At 40.3% G+C, this 18,917-nt stretch overlaps 1 protein-coding gene across 1 annotated transcript in view; it reads right to left on the bottom strand.

The window, feature by feature from the left end:
• LOC143896662 (discoidin domain-containing receptor 2) overlaps positions 1-18,917 on the bottom strand; it is a 163,406-nt gene that overhangs the window by 57,597 nt on the left and 86,892 nt on the right. Inside the window, exon 4 of the mRNA XM_077404628.1 lies at positions 12,638-12,869. Coding sequence (XP_077260754.1) covers positions 12,638-12,869 — 232 coding nt within the window. The remainder of the gene's footprint in view (positions 1-12,637; positions 12,870-18,917) is intronic.

Raw genomic sequence — 18,917 nt, 5'->3', positions numbered from 1 at the left:
GCAACAATTGCGCGACAAAACGTTTTACGGCAGGCGCAACGCATTCCGCTCACGTCTCGTGGCTGAACACACGTTCCTAGCCTTTAGCCACCTTCTACCACTTTTCGGTGCACCCATGCGCCGACCTCTACTACTATACTACCGTTGACGTGCCTGCGCCGCGCGGGACCCCGTGTCAAGATACCCTAACCGTGGTCCTTCGGGACATCTTTATGGGTTCAGTACCGCCATATATCGCGGGCTAAGCAACTGACCTATTTTCACCCTGTTCACCCATCGGCTCGGACTTTATATTTCCTATTTCGCGGCCCCGCGCTCTTCACAACTCGCAATTGCTACCTTCAAATGACGTTTCTATGGCTCTACAATTTTCGGAAAACACTATTCGCCCCCTGTCTCGAATCGCTGGCGTATAACCAGCCCAACTTGCTTCCGGTACACATATAGCGGAGTTCAATTACCGAGACGTAAAAGCGTTTCTTGGGTTTTCACTGGCAACCTTTGCTTCCCTACTTTCCCTTCCCAGATCTGCGCTGCCGTTCCCTCCTTTCCCAGAAACAGACACTTCGAAAGTACTTCCAAAGGCGCGCCCTTACCGCCTTACCACCGGATAGCTTACTGCACCCTGGGTGAAAAACTCTCCGTGTCCGGGGGTCGATTCTTTCTCATTTTATGGCAACGAGGGACCTATTTCAGCTACGCGTTACGTTGCCGCCGGTTTTCGCAACAGGGTAACATCAAGATCTTGCAGGGTGGAATAAGTATTCGAACGAATCTATTTTTGCAAACAATTCGATAATATTGAAATGTCAAAAATCAAATTAAAACTCATGTTTGTTGGTGCCGTTAATATTTTTGTTGCAGGTCCAGAGAAACTAAACTAATTAATAAGAAATATGATAAAGTAGTTTGGATATTGTCAAAATATCTCATATGTTTGGCAATATTATTAATCATGAAATTAACTGGACTGTGCAGCAAACTTAATTATAATAATTAATCTGTCATTCTCGTTTTATATCGTACTATTAATTTGCATTAGATTGTTGATTCATGAGCGTAATTACCATTTTCACGAGCTATTAATCATCTAATCATCATATGTAAATCGTCGAATTAAATGCGCTTCACCCTGGCGTCATTACACAAATGCACAATGATTCGTGATATGTGTATTTGGTACCGTTATACGCATCACGATATTCGTATGTATTATTTAAAGAGCCGCTCGCGCAAGATAAGCAATTATTATTTCGTGTTATCTGAATTGCGAGAAGAAACGTTTCGAAAAGTTTAGCGATAATTTTCATTATAAGATACCGCTGCGGATAATATCTATACGTGCCTTTCCAACGTAATTTCCCGTTTCTTTTATTTTCACCCTTCGTGCCTGCGTGTATCCACCTGGGTGCCCATAAAGGTCAAATGTTAAGTAACGATTATAGGTATTATCGACCTGTAATAGTCTCAGGGAATGTTTATCAGACCTTGTATCACGAGAATATGCATATTTAACGTTACGTTGTACTGTCCATGTACAGAATTATAGACAACAATTCGTAGTGTAGACTGGTAATAGACTAGTAATACGAAATATGTTCTTATATTAAAAAAAAAATATATATATATACATACTGGGTGTACCGTAAAGACCGGATCAACTCTTAAGGGTAGATTTCAGAGATCGTTTGGAGACAAAAATCCTAATGCCAAAATGTCGAGGCTGTCAAATTGTCATCCCGATATTCGTCGGTCTTGCGAACAGTGTACAAAGAAATAAAGTAAATAATAATTTCAAATATTTCTATTGAGTTGAGTAAAGTGTGCAAGAGCTGTTTTGACATCCAACGTCCGTGAGTGTGCAAAATTTCGACAAGCACACTAGTGAACTTTAAACCTTTTCCGTTTAAACACTGTAGCAGCCTCGACATTGTGGCATTAGGATTTTTGTCTCCAAATGATCTCAGGAATTTACCCTTAAAAGTTGATCCGGTCTTTATGGTACACCCTGTATATATATATATATATATATATATATATATATATATATATACATATATGACTATAAAAAGAGTATACAAGTAAATCTCAAATACTTTTTATCTCGTGAATTATTCTCAAGCAGAAAATGGATAATCGTGATAAATTTATCGTAGATAAAAGACGTCGGAATTGTTAGTATAAAATGCACGAGGGAACGTTGGACGGAACGTAAGGCGCTTTTCTATGTCAGGATTAAGGAACGTCGACGGAACAGAAAATGAAAACAGCGAAAACCATTTTGCAAACGAATGACAACCAGATGACGTGACCGAGCACGAGATGGGACATCTGTCGGCTCTTATACGTCTATCGCGTTGCACCGGCGGCGCGGGCGTTGCAAAATTATGCAGCTGGCACTTTCTCGAGACAGAAACAAGTGCACGGCGCGCGGGCGATGGAAATGGGCGATGCACACAATGTAAAAGAGTCAAGAAGATGCAGCAGCAGCCCGATGGAACTTTATCTCGTGACGGCTTCTTCAAATCATAATGGCTGCACGCGCAGTTTACGGCGGAAGTGTATCTCGTAAATATGCATCTCCGATGACGTCACGATCGAAGTGCATTTCGAGGATGCTAGATGCGGTTATAAACTTTCTAAATTCAGATGCCATTTGAGAAGTGAGTCGCGCTCGCGAGACTTTATCGCGATCGTCACGTAAAAGTTGGCCATTCCAATTTTTGCGCGTATCCGTAAATATAATTTTCAAAGCTGTTTAAAAATGGCAAGAAAATAATTCTAAAAATTCAAAAGATAATTCAAAGCAAGAAGAGTTCTACGCGTTAATCTTGTAACAAAAATATTTATTTATTCGAAACCCTTCAAATTCTCAATATATACTGGACACAAATAACATCTCCCTTCTGTCTAAAATATACGTAATTTAAGTTTCTTAATACTCTATTTATTTTTTTTTTATTTCTCCGCGTAACTTTTTACAACCTATTTCGCGAATGCTCGCTCTGACGGTTTGATTACGGTTTTTTGGGCGCTTTAGGTGGCATCGAAAGGAGATCGACGAAAAAATTTGGTGAGCCAAGCGAACCTCTGCTCTTCTTCTTCCTCGTGTGCGATTTTGAAGTGTTCATAACTTATGCCCGTGTTCGTTTTTTGCCTGTCGAAGCGCCGTATAAAACGAATTTATTGCGTCGGCGCATGCATGTCGTGGCGGTGGCTGCCTCCGCGAATATTTTCGTGCACTTCTCTTGAATGACGCTATCGGAATTTCGTTCGTCGATGGGCCGATATTTTTAGGACGTCATACCTATTACCGATTATGGTTCTACTACTCCGCTTCCATCGAACCGCTTCCATTTTATCTGCAAAAAATATTCGTCCTTTTTTTTATTTAAAAAAAATGTGTGTTGCTTGAACGATGTATGACCCGATTCGGCTCTCTCAAATAAAGAGAAAAATTCTTCGTTTGGTGGGAGGAAAGACACAGTTTCCTCGCGTTTTCATTACATTCTCCGTCATAAATTTCTTATCTTTTGCATCTTAAAAGATTTCCTTTTATAGGAAATAATAAAAGAGATCTATAACACGTGAATCTCGCAAAAACTGCGAATAAGCCTCTCAAACGTTATCTATAATTTAATCATAATATTCTTATGAAAAAAATGGTCTTATATCGAAACTTTATCTACCGTCAAGAGACGTAATAAAAATAAGAGGATATTCCAGAGAAACACTGCCACTTTACCGTTAACTGTGACTGCAATCTTCTCCAGAAGCGGTCCTACTATATTCCTCTCGAAAATCCGCGCCTACCTTTATCTCCTATTAAATCTGTCGGCCTTGATGTGCAATAAAAGCGGAACGTTAACGCTCGCCGTTATCATGATTCGAGTTATTACCCAATATTGCATTCGCAGGACATATCGTAGTCGCCGTTGATCAAGCGCGTAAACGTATCTCGTTTCGACGACAGAGCTATCGCTTTCGTATCAACGTACCGTCGGCCGAGCCCTTGGTTACACTTGCAATTACAATTATACGTATGTACACGCCGCGAGTGCCGGGCGAGCGCGCGCGCACGCGTGTGTCGTGACGCGCGTGAATTATCCCGTGGACAGAGGCGAGCGTTTTGCTAATGTTCTCGGCTTCCTGTGCGTGCGCCATCGCGACCCCCGGGGCATCATCGCAGCGGCCCGGCAATATCGCTCTCTTGTCTCCTTTAATTTTTTTCTCCGTCCTCCACGCCCCCAGTCGTCGCGGCTACCTGGAAACAGTGCGTGATTTACCGGGATCGGGCGCCGGAAATCAACGCAAGAGCGTCGGTTGCGTGTCCGTCCGCTCTGGCACGCACACATCCGTCTCCTCACGCACCCCCAGTCGCACGCACTTATCCCCCCCCGACAATTATCGGATTTCCGCACGGAATTCCCCCGCTCGACCTCACCGCGGGGAAAGCCCCGGCTCGAAGTCGGTTCGTCACCGGACAAGATAATGATGGATCAAGGGGCTAAAACCTACCACTTATATATATCTACCGTCTACGAGCATTCCCGTGATCATCGCTTTTGCGAGAAGGTCATTACTTCGAAGTCGTGCGTACTCTTTAATTATAGACGATTCGACTTCGCTCGGGAGACGAATGTGTATCGTATAATCATAGGGCGTAAAAGTCGGCGCAATGTACGGTTGTTACTGGAGTGAGTGTTTTGCTCGACTTTGTATCGATTAACCATCACGTTTGATTGAGTTTTACGACACTTTTAAATATTTAACTCTAAAGGCTCGTATAAATCCAATTCATTTGACTTTAACGGAATCGTTAGACTTTATTCAGATCGACCTTTAAATTTTATTTCTAAGAATCAGTGCTCCATCTTATAGTTGTTATTGCGATAAATATTACCACAGCCCTAGTAGTCAAATTGGCACGACGCCCGCACGGTATACGGGAGGTTCCAGGTTCGAACCCTGGCTGGGGTAATATTTTTTCGCAATAAAAATTTAAACTATTTAATTAGAAATTACATCAACTGACCAAAACCCATGGTCGAAATTAATAATGTCTCGATGATTGATCCGAAAAAGTGCTGTGTGAATCCGACAAACCAAGTTGGCTCGCAGTGTTTCAATGTTCATATCGAAAAGACATTATATGTTGCCAGTTACGGTCGATTTAAATTACTTTAATTGTTATATACTGGCGGGAGAATTTTATTATTCTGTTTATTTATAAGTCTTTTTACTTTTATTATACATATTTAAAAAAATTTTATATTTATGATTAATAAATATTATAATGGAGAATTTTTTGACATTTGAGTATTACATCAAATTGAATCAAGTTCTATGTACAATGTTGCGGGGAATCGATATTATCCACTTCATCGATAGCCAACTAGAAAAGCGTTATTCGTGCCGCTGATAGTCGCGTTACTGCATGAACTTCCGTGATTAAGTGTCGTTTTAAAATGTAACGCATAGAACACTCGGCGTTAAAATCTGGTGGAAAAAGAGGGTGACATGTCAGTTGCCGCGGGTTCGTTGTACTCTCCGTCGAGGACCGTGATTAAGAGTCGTTTCAACTCTTGGCATATACCATCAGATATGTCGCTTCTTTGAATGTTAATATGGGGCCATTCTGATTAAGCATATACTTTTTTACGAGCGTTGTTTCGAAGATTTTTATCACTTTTACATGAAAGAGAAATTGCAAATCCGATATATTTGTCGTTCATACGCTTCCCCGTAATAATCCTATTTTTATATTTTCGTCACACAATCACGAGAGTTATATATAATATACACCGACATTTTCAGTTTAGTTTCACGAAGCACATATATATTTTTTACGTTTCACGCCAAAAGTAATTCGTCACCGTCACATTATTCCGACGTCTCGAATATGCTTTTAACTTTTGACACCTATTAAAAGTAGGACGTCTCTTTTTTTAACTGCTTACGTCGCGCTAAACAAGATAACGAGCTAAAAGGTAAAAAAAAGAGGCGCGAGACGCTCATTAAAAACTATGCAGATAGCGGGAAAAAATAAGTAGGATAGTTTCTCGACGCTACGAAGCACCCTTCGCGAGTCTGTTTGTATTTTATAAGTGTGGCGCGCACACCCTGCAAACATCATTGGCGAAAATCGCCGGTAAACACGTTATTAAAATGTTTACTGACGTGAATGAGCTGTTTGTCGATTATATTTTTCAAGCAGTTTTCCAACGGTCCGCAAGTCGTCCGATAATCGATAAGCGGTCCTCGCCTTTTATTTTTCGGCCGAAGACAGAAAACAATAAGATACACTAGTTGCGAACGCGAACATTTTTAACAATATAAGCTCGGTCAATTTGTGGATGTTCTTCCGGCGTATGTCCAACGACGCAACGTGCGGTCCGCAGGGAGTAGAAAATATCCATATGTTGTCCTCTTTGTGCAATGGACAGGATCTTCCGCTTTTATTCTTCCTCCGACGCTGTCCTTTAGAAAATTAAGTCTGTATTTTATTGCGATCGAGAATAATTTTTCTATCATATCGTAACTTTCTCTTCAGCAATAAAAATATACATAAATAACGCAAATATTCCCGTGTAGAAATTTGTTAGGGACGGCTTTACATAACATAAGGCCCCGATCATTAGTTATTAAGGATGCCATAAAAAAGATTTCCGTATTTTAACCTGATGAGATCCCGATTATTATTTATTAGGGATGCAATAAGAAAGGTTTCCTTATTTTTGTATAATGAGGCCCTTGTAAGGATTTGATAAGGATGCTTTAACTTCATAAATACTTATTTATTTAGCTAACCTGATGAGGTCCCGATCATTATTTATTAGGGATTCCATAAGAAAGGTTTCCTTATTTTTGTCTAGTAAGGCCCTTGTAAGGATTTGATAAGGATGTTTTAACTTCATAAATACTTATTTATTAGGGCTAACCGGATGAGGTCCCGATCATTATTTATTAGGGATGCAATAAGAAAGGTTTTCTTATTTTTGTCTAATGAGGGCCTTGTGTGTAAGGATGTTTTAACTTTATAAATATACTTGTTTCATAAATATATTTACAAACACAAAATTTCGTAATAAACCGGCACTGGTTTCTGACATTCACCCAACAATAAGAAATATTATAACATATATCCAATTCAAAATTTTATCACTCTTTTTAAACTGAATTTGTTTCTTAAGATGATTTTTGAAAAATTATATATTTGCGCCGGTTTTGACATATGTAGATTATATATAACACATCAAATTAAGAAGTAGTCTACCACGTAAGGCAGTTAGCTCACGGTCCCGAGGTCCCGAGTTCGAATCCCACACTAAAATAAGTGTTTTTTAAATAGAGAAAATATTTATAATATCATAGACTGCATCTTAAAAATAATAAAATTTCAAAATAAATAATTTTTTTTTATGTCGAGTGAATATCGGAAATAAAGGCTAAAAAAACTTGCCTTATAAAGGCCCGAAAAATTTTCCTTATAAGGACCTTGTAAACAATTTGTTACATGCCACATAAGGGCCTTATTATTTTACCCTACAAGGCCCTCATTTATATTAAGGCCAACTAGTTGGGCCCTTATTAGAGCCTTATAAACATTTTTACACGGGTTAGAGTCATATCTTTGTTCAAACAATCGACGTTTAAAATTGAGTGAGCAGTTCAAAAAATGCAAACATGAAAGATACATTACACGTGAATTTAAAATGTATACCTTAACTTATTTGCAATCAAAATCCACAAACTGTTTTTGGGCAATATTTGTCGCGCTAATGATGTTTGCAGTTTAACGAGTGGATTTTGATACGCTGATTAAAAGTACGCCGATGTCGCGCGTGAAACACAAAAATGTGTGCTAAACATGAAAAGTTGCCACTAAAGAAGTAATTAATGCTTTCAAGAAAAAAGCGGCAGTATGCCCGGAATAATGTAGGTAAATTTGGAAAATTAATTACGGATGTTACCGGGAAATTAAGATAAGGCGTTATCTGGAAGAAAAAAAATGCTCGTGTAAAATAAAGAAAAGATAATCATTTTTCACTAAAAAAAAACTATATGTAACTTTTAATAAATAAAATATTTTTAAAGCATATATCTTAACGCCTTTTTTCACCGTGCATTCGTTTATAATTATTTTCTATCAAACTCTCGTTCGCGAATATATTTAATTTGCGTTAATTGCGATATTTTGATGGCACGACGATGACGCACGGTTGTGCACAAAACCGGAACTACGGTGAGAAAAAAATATCGTCGTTTCGAGAAAGCTTCTCTACGCAGAACGTATACCATTTCCTGCGGGCTGCGGACTGCGCAAGCTGCGCTCGGGCGAATTTAACTGCACCGGAGAGAGATTCCAAGAAAATCTATTTAATCTCCCGTCCGTCGATGGAGCGCGGACGATGGGAGCACGCCGTGGCGCGCGTAGACTAATGAGAAGTGGGGTCGGTTTTTGACGTGGGGTATTTATTATTGAGACGAGAGCGCGCTAGAGAGCCCGGTGGCAGAAATTGGATGGTGTGTTTTCTCTTTCTTGGCGAATAAACGCGCGCGGGCGCGAACGAGGGTGAAAGACGGAGAGAAAGTGCGAGAGAAAGGTCGCGCCTCAAGCTTTAATTACCTCTGGCGGCCTTTTGAAGCTGGAGTGCCTCCGTCTTTCGTCCCCCTTCGCGTTGACAATTATTATTAGCATTACGTGGTACTATTCACGTCATTTTACGCTGGCGCGGGCGCGTATACACGTGTGCGCGTGTGTACGCGTTATGCGACTGCGTATGCACTTTGCATCCCACACGCACAAGTGCACACGTCAGAATACATTAGCGCTCCTCTCTTGTCCCCGAAACTGTTAAAGACCTCGTGGTTTCTTATCGTCTCGGCGCAGCGCGCGAGTCTTTGTAGAACGTTTTTTCTCTCCTTCTTTTCTCGTCCGGATATCTCCGCAAAACCCTGGAAAAACTTCCCGCGGCGCGTGACGCGGGAAAGGGAATATTTGCTGTCTCGGGTATATTTGCTGCGGAAGCAAAAATTCGCTTCCTTCTACGAGCGTCTGCCTAGTTAATCTCATTTCCTCCGTACAATAATTAATCGGATTTCTCTCACAACTACTTCATGTCTACCCTTGGAGAAAAGACATTCCCTTGATTCTCGTAGGGAAAATTGCAATATCCGTCCTTTGCTTTGTTATTTGCAACACTTTGAACAAACAGCAGTGGAGAATGTTTCCGCGCCAAAGTCGCGTCAATGTGTAATATTATAACATAATATATTGTAATGACAAATAATTTCCAGGAAAATTTTCATGTATATAAAAATATTTAGTAGCAAATCTGTTTAGCAATTTTAACGGATCAATTTTCCTGGCTTTTTTTCCAGACGCAGCAAAAAAGTAAATTAATCCCAAATTAATTCTTAATCGTTAATGGACCTTTTCTATAACGAGGAAAAATGAATCAAGGTTAGTAATCGGATCGTGTTTGGCGGTAAAGCGGTGAATAATCATGGGATCGAAGAGGCTACGCAGCGTTTGCATGAAATTACGCGGTCGAGCGCCGATGACGGGTAGACAGCGTCTTCGGCAGCATATGCGACGAAGACGCGCAATCCTCTGGCGCATTAGCGCCGGTGCAAGCTGGCTATCAATATTAACAAGATAGTAATCGGATGCCAGATGTAGAGACACGTCCGATCGATAACGGATAACTGCTCTCGGGGGAGACAAATCGATAGAATACCGAAATAATCGCGTCATTGTTGTTTTTTATCCTTTCCGCCGATTGGTAATTTGCGTTTTCCGCGCGAGCAACTCCTCGCATTTGCTGCAAAAGGGCTAAGTACGCCGAGTTGATAACAAAGCCGTGAATAGTGACGAGCCGGGATATGTCACATACTCGAGGAACTATGTTCGCGAAGCAGAATTTTAGATTCACGTCACGTTAGCGCCTGTCCAATTACATCGCCATTAATCACGCGTTTGAGTTAATAATGTTCTCGATCGTTTTTCCCCGTCTGACATATTTTCGAAGTAATCGAATTAAGATGGAGGAGCGTGTTAAATTGTTTAGCAGAAAGATTATTGAAAGGTATATCAAAAGCACTTTTGTTAATTGAAGTAAACAAATGAAATGGGACAGAAATGTATTTACCTCTATCATTATTCAAAACGTCTATTAGACTATATTTAGATTTATTTTGGAGCAGCTCAGAATTCGATAGCGGATTTAAATCCAAAATTCGAGCATATACATTATATAAATCTCATTGTCAGTCCGATCGCGATATTCTACACGCTATGCAAACCGCTATACATTTCAGATTCGCCAAATTTAATCATGCCAAATTGAATAATCACAAAGTTTCGATTGCTGACCGTATTTTCAAGAGGGTCGCCTGCGAAGCAGAAAACCGAGCGGGCTAATCATCAAGTATTGAATAATCATGAAGTTAATCGTGCGACACACGCGAGGTGTCTTCCTCGCTGGCGAAGGGGAACGGCGAAGTCGCCGCGCGCGGTCCCTCGACGCATTAGCGCCGGCGCGAGTGGTCCATCAATATTAATAAGATCGTAACCGGACGATCGAGAGCGGCGCGGCGGGGACGTATAGGGAACGGGCTGATCGAATGGCCAATTTGCCTAGTGGTTAGGCGAGCTTTTTCGTCTCGCCTTTCAGGAACGTGTATCGCCGGTCTTCTTATAGTGTCTCGTAAAGCGAGACGGGGATCGTCGCCGCATTAATGAACGGGATACGCGTCGCATCGCTACACGGAATCGTGCCCGAGGGGACGCGCCGGCGAACGAGGCTTAAAGTGTCGTAATAGCGACGGCGACGTGGTCCATAAACATTACCCCGACGACGGTAGACGACGTTGAGTTCACCGGGAACGTGTCTCGTCGCCGTCGGCGATACTCGTGTGTGCGGCTCCCTCAAAGGTAAACGGTATCGGGGCACATTTGATGTTTGCGGTCGCCATCATGTGGACAGAATCTACTCCGAGTGATCTTGCCTGATCGTTTGCGGACGGATGTGTGGGGTAGCCTTATTCGTTTAAAACACTACCCTTACCTTGAATCATCGTTATTCTCGCGGAGACGGTTACTTTCTCCGATATAAGAGAGAATGCTCGGAAGGGAAGAATTTCCATCGTAAAATTATTTCGGCGAAACGAGTCGTTTATCAAATCGTCGTATAAAAATGATTGTCAGGTCGCTGCATTGTAGTGAGATTTTGAAAGTCCTTAACATTTGTGAGAAGTCCAATCTGGAAAATGCCCTATAAACGTAGTAATGGCGCATCGATCGCGGCTCGTCGCTGCGGATATGAACGGAATATACTGCCGCTAATGCATAGTACACGGTAATGCCGGTATCCTAACTTTACGGCGTCCATCACGAACTCGTTCCGCTCACCGCAGCTGCTCCCGCTAATACTTCAACGTGGGCTTCGCCCGTTAGTCGAGAGACTCCAACTCGGCAGCAGATTCGCTCGCGAGCAGACGAGCGGAAGGCTCAGAGGCATGCTGGTAGAACGGCGGCGGCTCGACAAAGTGGCGCACACCGACGGTACGAAATTAGCTTACGGATTCGCGATAAGCGGCTTACGTTTCGAGCAAGGATAATCCCGCGCCCCGCAATCGATTCTTGATCGCCGAACACTTTGAACTCGCGCGCTCGTCCCGCGCGCGGGCATATATACGCGCTGCTTTAACCGCTCTCAAATAGAACGGGCTGCATCGAGGGCTCCATCCTATCCCAGCTCCGGAATAACGATCTCAATAGCTTAGTCAGAGGAACGATGGCACGATTATTTTGGGTCAATGAAATCGCGGGTCTATATTTCGATCGTTTCGTTGCAATCGCGGCAGCTGCGGCCTCAACTGGCGCGGGCGCCGGTATAAATGCGCGAATCGGCGGCGTCGGCATCACGTCATAAATCACGATAGCGGCGAATGTTTTTGCCCAAGTAGTGTGCCTCGCGTGCATCGATCCGATGCGTGGTCTGTCAGTTCTAAAGAACCATCCGTGGTTTTTCGTACCGCGTTATGCTGTCTTGATGTTCGATATAAAAATACGAGAAGTTGGAAAAAAAGTGTTTCAGTTGAATGAAGTTTCTATTTTTTCCGTAATTATCACACCTCTATATCGCAAAGAGGTTATGAATTGCGAAATATATGCAGAAGACATATACATAATTAAGTAGCCTTATTAGAAGTAAAGACCGACCCTCAATGCCCAGTAGGGTCGATACTTTACTTCTTAGGTTAATTATTGACTGGCAAAGTAAATGCTACTTATTCGGTTATAATTAACTAGTTATTTTATTTTTACTCGTTATTTAAAAAAATAAAATTGAAAAATAAAACATACATCATATAGTAAAAGAATTGTTAGTACAATTTTTCCATTTCTCCTTTTTCTTACACAGTTTACGATTTAAATTTCCAATAATTTACGATACAAATTGTACCATTAGGGTTAATAGGTGGGTAATGGAGAATCCAATCAGTCCGATTTAGGAATTTGGTCGGAAAACGTCGAACAACTTCGCGGCAATAGTACTCTATATCTATACCGGTATGTCCGTAATCTAGCGCCGCGATAGAGAATCTTTAATTAAGTTAAGGCGCTCACCTCCTCTCCTTTGATGTCTCTATACCGAACCCATTTGCCCAGTCGCGGCCTCCAGTATTCCAGCAGATAGTACTCCGCGAATTCAACACCCACGCCGTTTCCGAAACGGCCCTGGGTAGCGGTGGCCGTGATCAAGTGGATAGTGTGAAGGTCGATCTCCAGCCACTCCCGAGCTTCCTTGGTGATTTGGTTTTTAGGACACCAGGCGCCACCGAGGTTCTCCGATTTCAATCTATAATCATCGACAATCGAGTATCGCGTTAACTTTTGCTTTGGTTACATTGTACCCTTAAAAGAAACATTAATATATTTAAACATGTATACATTTTTATTTATATACAAATTTCACACGAAAGTATTTTCTGCTATTTTATATCAATGTATTTTCATGAAAAATTCGAAAGTACGTAAAAGAACGCAAAGAATTTGATAATTTACTATTAAATAACCGAGATTGGAAAACACACAAACTACCAAAAAATTCTGAAAAATCGAATTTCAAACAGTCAGCACCTTCAGCTCGGCCCCGTCCGCTCATAAAAGTAACAATCTAATTAGACGTGAAAGTATCAAGTTAGCCCTCGCCAGCGCCGTTCATCGAAGTCCTCACACCGAATTCCGATATTATCGCGTTTACGTGCGCGAGAAATCGGAGATTTTGTGCTCTCTCTCTCTCTCTCAAATGTTATTTCCTTGACGTCATACGGGTTATAGGCAATGTAAATCCGAACTGCATCTTAATGAAGCTTAAAAGATCTACATTGAGAGCCGAAAAATAGTAATAGTCTCTGAATTTTCGTTTATTTTCAACTTTTAATCTCAATACACAGATGCTTACTTAAAAAAAAGTAATATCTGCGGAAAAGCACAGTAATATCTAAAGATTAAGATCGTAAGCGATGTACTGTCTGAAAGAAATAATAGAAAAGAAATAATTACTGAGAAGTTCCATTATTCAATCATGTGCGATTCTGTAACCATTACTTGTGGCTCTCCATATTCGTTCTATCGCACGAGTTCAGAGCAGTTCAGAGAGATATATGAGATTCATAATAGTTATTGTAGAATAGATTGTTAGCTCAGCGTTAGCGTATATTAGGCTATCATTCCGGAATCTTAGGTTCGAATCCCGTCTCCCGTCAATGTTTTAAAAAATTGTAAAAAACAGTGCGTATAATTTTAATTAATAAAATAGAATATATGCAGAACCACGAATATATACAAATTAAACCATAAAAATATTAGAAAAAAATAAGAACCATTTGAAAATAAAAAAGAATTTTCTTTTTGATTAAAATATTGCACCGGAATAATTATGGTCTTTATCGTAATGGTTACTGTAAAATCCGTACTGGTTACTGGGAGAATGTTTACTGTAGTAGTGCGTAATGGTCGCTGTAAGAAAGCTTAAAAGTTGAGGGTGAACAAAAATACAGGAATTATTACTGTTTTTCGGCTCTCAGTAAATTGGTATAAAAAAGTACCTTAAATTTCTTGGTTAAAAAAAAAAAAAATTCGAGGTACATATGCAGATATAACAAAAGTTGTCACTACAGTATATCGTCGTTATTATGTATAGCTTAAATTAAAATAGATGTTATTTGCCGGTGGAGTAAGAAAACGCAAGGGAAATGATGAATAATCGCGGATATAAACGTATAGGAATGGGCTTTCCGACTCGCGACATTCGCCGAGATCATCGAAAATCCGAAAGCTTATCGAGATTTCCAAAGGTCCCGGCTCGATAACCGAACGGATTTACATAGGCGGAAAATCGTGAGAGGTATTCTGAGTTGACCACGTATCATCCCCGCGCAGGTGATACGGGTCGGACGGGTAGTATATACGCGCGGCCATTTATACGTTCAAGCTGTGCCCGCCTCGTGCTTCGGTTTTAATCTTCGAGGGGTCGAAAGCAAGGCAAGGAGAGAGAGAGTGTTCTGCGCCGGGGCCGGCATGAATAAAACATGAAGCGCGAAGCGCCTTCCCTAATTGCGTGGACCGTTTAAATGCTCGACTAAGAGTAGTGCTCCTTTTCGGCGTTACGCCGAGGATAGGTAGGTATAGTTATATACGGCCGGGGTGTGTATTCTTCTTAAATTGCAGATTAGGAACCGCCGCGTGAAACGTTCTCGCAGACTTAGTGCGAGTTACGCTCTCGGCATACCAATATTCTCAGCGTGAGAAAAAGGAGGATCGGAGGAAGACAATAAGTTCGCGACAATTGCGCCGACGGTGGGATGGCGGTCGGTTATGCGAGACGCATTTATTGCGACAAAATGAGATATCGCTTGTAACGAAATGGCACAATAAACCTGCATTATTACGACGCGGGGATGATTATAATAATCTTCCTCGATAATGAGGAACATAATAACGGCAGAGCTATATTTTACGATGAGTACGCGCGTGATCAAAGAATTGCGTCGCGACTGATCCACGAGGTGCTAATAATCATACCTCACGTTCGTCATTAACCGAGCACGATAACACGGCTGCGTTCTCCACGGCAGTGCGGTTGATCGCGCGGTTATAATGGCTGCTTTCGCGAGATTTACAACCTGCGTGGCGGAGGCGCCTCTTTATCGTTAACAACCGGCTCGTTCGGCATGATCAGCCGAAGGTGGAGTAGCAATGACAAAACGCAGATTTCACGAGCGTACAACGCACTTTTCTATCGTTACGAGAAAATGAGATCAGATCTGATGTCAACGTATCTCAATCTATAAATATTATTAAGAGAACTGTTAAGATAATTCTTCGCAGTTATTTAGATGCTTATAGCATCTAAGTTAAATCGATATCGATTTAATTAGGAAAAGGAGATTTTAATGTTCCAACAATAATTGTGTTTTAAGCCCGACCAAGAATCGGCGCGCAATTAAGTTGGCAAATGTGAATAATATACACACATTAATATTAGGCTATACTAACAATAAGATCTAAGTTCGGACCATAAATGGCAGTTTATTCTAATTTCAATCTATACATTTTTTTCATTGTGACTAACGATAATAATTCCTTGTTTGTGAGCAAATCCCGAAATTTCATAAAAAATTTTTGAAAACAATCGACTCGTGAGTCAACATATGATCGTGATCATAAAAGATATATTATTTCGAGAGAAGTTATATGTTGTGAGATGTTTGTAGTAGATATTCGAATGAATACAATTTTTTATTTACAGGACATTTTTTTGCGAATTTGTAACAGATGTCGATCGATGGTATTTATTTAAAATGTTGCTGCAGGGTTTTAATTTCCGCACAATATTGGAGTATCGATGATAAGGATCCGAAGTGAAATCGAACAACGTGATTTCAACAGAAATAACTAATGAATTAAAACAAATATGTGTTCGATCATGTTAAATGTAATATTATAGTTTCTCTTGCTCGATAAAGGTACGTATTATGAGAGAAAATAGGCAATGGAGTCTATTTAAATTGCAAACAATTACAAACCGTTATTTTATATATTTAAAGAACCAAAAGTAATTTCCTCGCAAGATCTCGCGGGATACATCAAATAAATATAAATTATGAAAAAAATCTATTTCAAGAATTTAGTTCGAAATGAATACTTTAACCTTTCGGAATATTATTTTTTAATAGAAATCCCATCTAAATAACAAAATTCCGCTAAATTAAATGCAAATGCATGCAAACGCGAAGTTATTTCTGCGAAGACAATATCCCGCTCCGTCCTTCGCGCGTTGTCTCTTTTATATCGTCAAAAAATTCGCGACGGTGCCCAAAACCGGCTCGCGGGTTCTATTTATAATGACTTTCCGTGAGTGTGTCGCAGGGCAAGGAAGGATCGAAGTGTGTGGTCCCCCGCGCGCCCGCGTACTCCAAAAAGACGATCCGGTATAATCGTTTTCTCGGGCGGTGGAACACGACTCCGAACCACCGAAAACTCCATGTCGTTCGCTCCACACGGCTGACACGGACGGGTGGCATTAAATCGAGCGAGGCGAGAGGAGAGGATGGCGTGGCGAACTTAAATTTTCCATCGCGTCAACCGCCCCGCCGCGCCGATTCTGCATTCGCCGGTATATAACGGGCGTGTGACAGCGAGACTGCTCGCTATCTGCGCGCGTTAACGCGCTCGCATTATGCAAACCATCGATCGGGAAGATTGACGGACATCTCAACGCCACGCCGGCCGCACCGCCACGCCGCCGCGCCGGCGAGTATGGCTGAGCCGAGCGAAGCATTGGCGAGTGGCGCGGAGCATTCGCGATTGGCCGGATGGCCATCGATGGAAAAGAATTCGCGCGCGATTTCGTGCGACAAAAACACCGTCCCGTCAGCCGCGGTCAGAATTTAATTTCGCAGTGAGGAAAAAAAAGTCGTCGTTATTACCGTTTCGACGATGACGTTGTCGGTCACGGGAAAATTGAATCTGTCACGCGGCGGAATTTTTATCGTGCGTTATCGTTACGAATTGAACGATCGTCGCGGAGAAGAGAAGTTATTTTTCAATCTAATTCAACGATCTCGGATTTACGTTACTAGCATAAAAGAATCTCTCGTGTTATGCACTAGTTAATTAGATTAAAATAGTTTTAATTAAGGTAAATCGGAGGAAGATGCCAAGTAGGTCGAATATGCCACTTATTTGTTAATATTTCGTTCATTTATCCGATAGATGGTAATGTTTTCTAGTCGTTAACGTGAGATTCATACAACGAGTGACACATGCAAGCTTCTCCAATTTTATTGTGTTAAATCCAAAGAATTTGGGAAGATCTGTTCAAACCAAGTAGTGAGCAGGCTTTTTATAATATTGTATATATTACAATATACTCTTCTTTGTTAAGATTTTTTATAATCTCTTTTCACACATTGAAGTGGATTTATTTAATTTATTTAGTTTAAAACCATGTGAGAGAGAGAGAAATGGCTGTCTCATAACCTAAATAACCATTTCTTCTATAACATCAGTGTGTAGTCAAAGGTAGCATCTTCTCTTCGTTACTGATATAAGATGCCACTTCAGGAAAAAAACACCATTAGCGTGACGAACTATTTTATTTACATGAATACTGACGTATACAATTTTTGTATTCCTATATTCAATTTTAGTTTTTTATAAAATATCGTAAATATTCGATAAATATATATGTCTAAAACAAAAATATTGATTTTTCTGAAATTGTATTTACTAATTATTAATAGTTAAACTTTATTGTTAAAAATAACTCTATATGTTTTTGTATACGTATTATACACGTCATTTATTGAGTGCTGCATGTTTCTCACAGTACTTACATCCTTCCCTTTACAGACGGCATCTTATTTAGATATAAGGGTAAGATGCTAGTTTTATAAGGATAAATACATATAATCAAATTACGACACTTTAACGATAATTTTTAGGGTGGTTATTTTCAGTTCTGCTATGTGAAGGCTTAAAGTATCATATCTTGCCAAAAATTCCGGTTGTGACTATTTTAGTTTGTTCATATTTCTATAATATTTTTTAACTATGGCATCTTATCTCAACTTACCCTATGTAACATATGCAGCGTCGAACGATCTTATATATAATTAGATATTTAGATTAGAGAAGAATATCAGTTCAATGACTGAATTTATTAAACAAAATTATTCTTCAGGCGTATGCTGCTTTGCATTCATCTCTTAATCATATCTTTTCGATTTCGTTAAGTCTGCCTCAAAAATTCCGCTTTTATAAGGCGGATTTCAATTCGGCGAATTAAATAAGTAGCGACAAAGTTCTCGAACTATTTCACCGCAAACGAATAAATAGCAAAGCGCTAAGATATAGAACGGTTAGCCTCCTTTATTAACGTAAAATACATATTTACATTTTCAAACCAAATGCTGTGCAACAAATGAGTCCATATGATAATTGTGTAAGACTGTAAGATGAGCAGCGAGCCGCGCCTCTCGCGCAACAAATATTATCGCGATATACTGCAGCCAGAAGAATAAAGTATTATATATCTCTTTAAAGAATCGTTGGTTTCTCCGTCGCGAAATCAAGGAAAGATGATTCCGGCTACTCACTAATCGAATCTTTACTGGCATTCGCTGTCGCTATCTCTAGCGGGATGCAAGATCAATGCATCCATAGCGCAAATATCGCAGAACTAAATCGAGCTCTAAGACTACGGGATTTAAATTGCGATTATCTTCTTCTTGAGAAAAAAAAATATTTTGTATCAATTGAGGACATTGTGAAATTTGCATGCTTTTAGAATGCTAACTTAAATATAATTTTGAAAGAATAGCAAGATATTTTTATTTTT

Source organism: Temnothorax americanus, unplaced genomic scaffold (genome assembly GCF_048541705.1).
Source record: "Temnothorax americanus isolate GAGA-0224 unplaced genomic scaffold, ASM4854170v1 Scaffold19, whole genome shotgun sequence".
NCBI lineage: Eukaryota > Metazoa > Arthropoda > Insecta > Hymenoptera > Formicidae > Temnothorax > Temnothorax americanus.
This window is presented reverse-complemented; position numbering and strand designations above follow the sequence as displayed.